Source organism: Abrus precatorius, unplaced genomic scaffold (genome assembly GCF_003935025.1).
Source record: "Abrus precatorius isolate BTA unplaced genomic scaffold, Abrus_2018 Scaffold4, whole genome shotgun sequence".
Classification (NCBI taxonomy): Eukaryota; Viridiplantae; Streptophyta; class Magnoliopsida; order Fabales; family Fabaceae; genus Abrus; species Abrus precatorius.
The window spans coordinates 19,208,366-19,215,060 of NW_020874384.1; the positions used below are offsets into that span (position 1 = coordinate 19,208,366).

Consider the following 6,695-nt stretch of genomic DNA (forward strand, 5'->3'; position numbering starts at 1 on the left):
CCCAACCTCCTCAGACAAAAAGCGTTCTATTGAAATTAGAGCCAAACCCAAAACCAAAACCAAAAGCAAAACCGGTTCCATTTCTGAACACTCAAGCTTAGGGTGGGCGATCACTATTCACCACTGCACAAAACCCTCTAATCTTTAGAAAAAGAAAAAAAATCATTGGTCATCGAATAACAATACAAAACGAAATCACAAATTGGCGGTGTAAGCTTCGATCTTAGATTAAAGTAGGAGTTAGGAGGCTTTACGTGCAGTGCAATGTTGGAATGAGGAGATGGCGAGAGGGAAGTTGGTTTGTTCTTACAAGAAAACCACTCTCTTAGTTTGCTTTCTCAACATTGCCGTTGCTCTCTACGTTCTTCGCTCTCTTTATGCTTCTCTTTATATCTACTCCGGTAACGTTTCCCGCAACGGTAAGTAGCATCAATCTCTTATTAATGCCCTTTTCCTACTTCTTCTTTTCTTTTTCTCTGCTTCAACTTTTCCTTTTGTGTTTTCAGTTGCGTTGTATAACCCAGATCAGATTCGGAAAATGGAAGAATCAATCCAAATCCGTAAAGCATTTAAACCGGTCCAGTTAATTAAGTGGGTAAGAACTGTGAACTATGAATGAACCCTTTTTATATCTGCCTCAATTTCATGCTATGCAACCGTTCTGCAAATAGGTGAAGGCTTTAGAAGGGGAACTTTCCAGAGAGAATGTGGCGGTAGAGTTGCCCTCGCATTTGAAACAGAATATAATTGATGAGATCTTGCAGAGACTAAGGAACTTGAATTCGAGTAGCACGGATATTGCTAAGGAACAAGGTGAATGTATGCTTGTAAATTTTGTCGAATATGAATCTTATTCGTTCTACGAAAATTGTTAAGCATCTTGTATATCAGTAACACAATGTGTTTACATTAAAGCTAAGCTTATATAGAGTACGTCTCATTACAACTCTGGCATTAGGTTTTTCAGTAATAAAAGAGTGTTTTCAGCCACCTTACTAAAATTGTTAGGTTTTAGTGTTGTACACTCACCCCATTACTATCAGAAAATTGCACCGACTGCTGGTCTTATAGCTGTTTCTCACCTCTTATTCCTGATTAAGAGTTCCATGAAAAAAAAAAGGAATTGCATTTAAGCCTTTGTTGTTTTCTCCTATTAACCTAGATCATTCCATCTGATGATGCATCTCTCTCTGCTAAATTATAATTGACTGAGTAAGAAGTTCAGACATTGATTGGGTTTTCAGTTACTCAGATTGAAAGTATGCAATGCTCATCGTGTATTAATTAATATGTGTCTCAATAATAATTCATCTGTTTTTATGTTTAGTAAGAAAGTCTGTGGATTAACTGATTTTTCACTTTTAAGTCACTCAGGTTGAAAGTCTGAAATGCTTTTTATGCAACTTGGTTTGTGAGATGACAAAATTAGTGAAGATAGTTTGAATTTTTATTTATTTTGAGGACTAAATAATTTAGACTGATGATAGACCGAGCAGATTACTGAACATTTGTTTGCATTTAATTGGCCAAATCGTTGGACATATTACATCACTTTATTCTATTTCAAATATGTGATTTGTCTCCTGAATCATGAAGAGGGTAGAGAACACTAGCTTGCATGATGTGGTGTGGTGTTAAAATGTAAAATGGGGTTTGTATTGTTTGGCCTGCAAATCAACTGCTGAAAATATCTTGATTGCATTGGGTGTATAATGTTTGATTTACTCCTTTTCTTACCCTGGAGGGTGGGAGGCAGAAAACAAATTTTCCATCTGGAATGGTTTTACACTTTTATCTGTTGTCCTGTAACTTTTCCATTTCTGATGATGGTGGATCTAAGGTCCTGATCCCAGCCTCCAATTTAATTGTTTTTTAAATGAAAACAAGGCATAGCTACATAAATAAGGCTCATATCTATTCAGGTTAACCTATATTCTAAATTGTTGTAGTGAAGAATGAAGAGATTACCATTGTACTTTCAAGAGCACATAATCAGTCATTTCTTTAATGTGGCCGGGGTGGGTGGGCAGGGTGGAAAAGGTCCATCCCAAGAATGGGGAGTCTAGCTTAATTGTTTAATGATTTACTGTAAGCTACACTATTTTAGACATTAAATTTGGCAGTGATTTTTCAATGACAAGTTTAAATGATTTGGAAGTACTCTTATTCCTGTCTTATCCATAGCATATCTCATTTTGGTGATATTTTTCAAAATTACAGAAGTAGTTGAGAGTTGGCGCAAGGAAAAACTGAAAGAGGTCAAGTTGGCTCTTGTGAAGGGGACTTCCAACTCAACCATCTCCCATGAAGAAGCTGGTATGAACTTTGATTTTCTGTTGTCTGTGACAGATGAGTCGATTGTATGATGCTTTAAGATCATGCTCTCTGAAAAATGGTAATGTGTGCTTTACAAATCTTAGACACCTTATACATATGTTATTTCAACGTCCTAGGTATGCTAGCAAGAGCTTTGGAGTCTGATTGGGCTGTGGTCTGTGAAGAGATTGGGCTCTGGATACCTGTTCAAGTTGCAAATGAAGAACATGATGACAAACCTGAGGGCGCAGAGGAGTTTGGTATTATCAGTTTCTTCAGTTTTTTCTACCATCTTCCTATTGTAGTGTCTTCATTATGCACCGTCTGCAATATTGATTTGCAGAAAATTCATCACTTGAATGGTTTCCAGGAATCAGTTAAAAATGCACACACTAAATGATAGAATGTGGAAGTGGTTTACGTATATACTCATTTCTTTCAGAAATCTATTCTTTGAATTTACCATGTATACATTTTCTCCAGAGGAGGAGGTTCTTCCTGGCAGGCCCCTTTCACCAGAGTGCCATGCTGAACTTCATACAGATTATGATGGCGCTGCAGTAAGATGGGGTCTTACCCACCACAAAGATAGTGCAGCTGATTGTTGTCAGGCTTGCTTGGACCATGCAAGACGTGCCAAAGAAGGCGAAAAGAAATGTAACATTTGGGTTTATTGCCCATCTGAGTTTGGGTGTCATTCTCCAGATATATATCAGCACAAACATCAGGAATGCTGGCTGAAATATGTAAGTTCCCCCCCCATGATTCACTAGTTTAGGTCTTTTGTATGTATTTGCTTAATGACTTTTGATACTTCTATTCACTGAGTTCTGAGAAAATACTACTGTGTTTTTCATACATTGTCTGGTTTGAAAATTTCCCTCTTGATCATGTATTTTTCCTCCCCATGGCTAATAATATACTGTAATTGATATTTTGAATCCAGGCTGAGAAACCTCGACTAAATTTTAAGGATAAGTATCCTGAATCATATCGAAATTCACACCCTTCTGCACCAGTGATTGTTCCATGGGTCTCTGGAGTTACTAGTTCATGAGTCAAATAACAAACATCAAAGGTAACATAATGATCAACCAGAGCTACCTTGTAGACTACGAGAGCGCAAAGCTAGTGCAGGCAAAGGCTTTGCATACTACTGTTCTTCAACATGTTTTTTTTTTTTCTTTTTTTTTTTATGTAAAAGAAATGAAGTGGGGAGCAAAAAGTTTTCCCAATGGTCATTTAGGACTTGATTTCGATCAAAATACGGTTTTTGACAAACTCACCTTCTCAGTGCCAAGGATTTTTCACCGAGGTCGGGTCTAACACTGAGGAAAGGTAACTTTTAACTGATGAGAAAGTTGTTTTGTTGTAAGCTATCTGATAACATAATTCATTGTATCTGTGGGACTTAGAATCCTACTCATAGAATCATTCTTGTTCGTGATGTTGATGATGATCATTATCAATCTCTGTCGCTCCGGCTTCCTTTTATCCATCATAACCACCATACTTAATTTATACGCGTGTAATAAAACGTATTTGTGCGTCACAAGTGGTAGTTATGTTTCGAAGCTTATTTTGTTTACACAATCCTCGAGATTTTCCACATAAGATATGAACACTACCAAGCACAATAGGTAATTAACAAATTATATTTTTCATCTGTTATTTTTAATCTAATAAAAACCGATTTAGTTTTAATATTTGCCAAGTATAATCCATAAAAGAGAGAAGTATTTTACACGGTAAGAGTTCACCAGCGAAACCCCAAAATTGTTTTCCAAACTACAAGGGATCTGCTTCCAGTTTCCGGTGGACGCTTTGTCTCTATCCGTGAAAAACGTGATAAAGGTTAATTTAATTATCGGGAAGGACTGCATAATTCAATTTCTTAAATCTCTGCAGCTCTTAAAACATGCTGTGTTGTAAAAATTAAAAGAAAATTGGTAGTTTGGTACATGCCAAATGATAGTGTTCTTAAGGATTAATTTGCCACACTAACAGATTTTATTATTGTAAAAAAAATTCAGGATATAAGAGGCTCTTGACATAAAATAAGAAATATAATAGTGGAAGTTTTACTTTTATTAACATAACTCACGAGTAGAAAGAGGAGGAAAAAAGACGTTGGGAAAAATGCGAGTTAAAAGAAAGGGGAAAGAGTAGAGAAATAGTCTGTATTAAAAAAAAAAGGTTAGACCAAGTAAAATCGGAAGTCTAAGTTTAAAACTTATCCAAAAAATTTTTAAATTAAATACTTTTTTTGGTTTAAAAAAATAAAACTTTTTTTTTCTAATTTAGTCAATGTGTGGGACATTAGACTTTTGAAATATCCGCAAAATATTCAACGTTATGCTGATCGCTTGAAGTTAACTTTTTGAGGCAAAAACTCGTGGAAGTAAACCAACAACTAGAGGGAATAGCTTGACTCTTTTTTCTTTTTGGGTCGTCGAATAGCTTGAGTAATGACGAGGGAATATGTAACCTCTTGGCTCATATTCAAGGTAGGCAACACAGAATTTGAGTTCAGGCTGAGCTATGCATCTTTAGGCCCATACTATCTTGGCTGAACAGAGTTCATCTCAAAACCCATCGAATTGTTGACCCAAAACACAAAGTCATAAAGCAGTGAATGAGTCTTAATCTTCTCTAAATAAGGGATCACATTATTATAATCAGATTCCCTTTTAAGCTAACAGAGAAAGATGTTTAGTTGTCGCACCACTTTTCTCTAATTGATAGGATTAGACCAAACATCTATGTAGTCTTAACTAGGTCTTCGAAAAATTTACATGAGCATAATCGTAAAAAATTATCACTATGTGCACGTGAATCTGAATCCTAATTAGTTGTAAATTTATCCATTGCAATGAACTAAATTCTTGACATAATTTTCCTTTTACTCGAAATCCTTTTTGACTAACATTATCCCCCCAATTATACCATGTGAGTCAATTTCAAGGCACACCACAAGGGATCATTTAGCCTAACATGTCTCGAAGCTCTTGTCCCTTTCTGCGTTTTATCCCGATATAACTTCAATTGGTGGATAGCCAAATCCAATTAGATTTATCAAATAGCAGTATTTATTGGGTGGCACGTCCCATTAACGATAACTTTAACTTAAAGTGTAACACTGACTAAGAACTACCTCTACGCACAAAAAAATAAACAAATCGCTGAAGGTTACCTGGTGGAGACACAAACGTTAATTCTTATGTGTACTAACAAGCATAACACGCCCAAAAACAAAGACGTCACATGTCATGTTCATATTGATCCGATGCATTCATTACTCATATTGCACTAAAAAATTTCTCAACCGAAGTACTTACGGCTGTCAAACTAACATTTGAATCCTTAATTGAATATTGTTGCCATTAGTTAAAATGTCTCTAGGCCATTTTAACTTTGTCTTTACCTTAAAGAACAGAAAACTTTTTATTGTTCTAGGTACGCTGCAGGGCCACTATCAATAAAGGACGTCAATTCGAACATCAACACTAGAGAATAGATGGTACCCTAAAGATATATATATTAGTACACCAATCTTACAATTTTGATGATTAAATTTCCAGATGGGTGTCTTCTACCATGAAGAACCACCAAACCATCCCAAAAGATGCAAATGCCTTGTAGCAACATATCTTAAGGAAGCATTTTCACGTTGCCAAAGTTTAGGTGCACGGTTTTCAACTTCAACTTTCGAGGATGAGTACCCAATGAGCGATTTTGACGAGGAACAGGAAGTAAATTCACCTCACTACTCAATCTTAATCAAATATATAGTTTTAGAATATTAAGTTTCATGTTTTTTTAATGTTATCATGATTATTACTTTCCTGCTTCCTAAGGTGTTTATCTCAGCTGTAATAAGCCGAACCATGGAAAAACAAAAGCACAAGCCAAGTGTTTTGAGACATAGCTTTTCCTGGGTATACTCTCCTGCAACAAAAGAACTTTTTGTGACTGAAGCAATGGGAGCACAAGAAAAGTTGAAGGGTGATGAAGAAGTTGATGAAAGAGAAGATTTTTTGTCCGTTAAGAGCTGTTTCTCACGCTGTTCGAGTTCTCTAAGTGGAGAAGCATTTTATTCTGTGAAGACAAAGCTTTCACGATGTTCAAGCTTGAACGAAATTGACATGTCAAAATATTGGAAGCGCTCTGTGATTGAGGAGTTTTGTCATTGCGAGGGATGGCCTTTTGGTCTTTGCCGCAGAGCTGTGTTGCTTCCTCCATTGCCTAAGTCACCTTCTGAGTCATGGTTGTCGCGTAAAATACAACCTAGTATTAAGAAACCCTGAATTTGTTCAGCTGTTACTTGTTTTCATCTTTGTTTTCTCAGGAAATGCATTAGTCTAAAGAGTTGAAAGCGT

General features: G+C 36.1%; 2 protein-coding genes across 3 annotated transcripts; both read left to right on the forward strand.

The window, feature by feature from the left end:
- Nucleotides 1-6,695, forward strand: LOC113865342. 2 transcript variants are annotated; one of them, XM_027499818.1, is made up of 7 exons: nucleotides 1-419; nucleotides 507-595; nucleotides 672-813; nucleotides 2,221-2,316; nucleotides 2,454-2,576; nucleotides 2,800-3,062; nucleotides 3,263-6,695. In XM_027499818.1, the coding sequence occupies exons 1-7, from the start codon at nucleotides 281-283 to the stop codon at nucleotides 3,371-3,373; spliced, it is 963 nt and encodes a 320-aa protein (XP_027355619.1). In that variant the 5' UTR covers nucleotides 1-280; the 3' UTR covers nucleotides 3,374-6,695. The 2 variants fall into 2 exon arrangements, with proteins under 2 accessions (XP_027355619.1, XP_027355620.1); XM_027499819.1 differs by having other exon boundaries at nucleotides 678-813.
- On the forward strand, nucleotides 5,898-6,623 carry LOC113865343. The gene is made up of 2 exons (XM_027499821.1): nucleotides 5,898-6,068; nucleotides 6,174-6,623. The coding sequence occupies exons 1-2, from the start codon at nucleotides 5,898-5,900 to the stop codon at nucleotides 6,621-6,623; spliced, it is 621 nt and encodes a 206-aa protein (XP_027355622.1).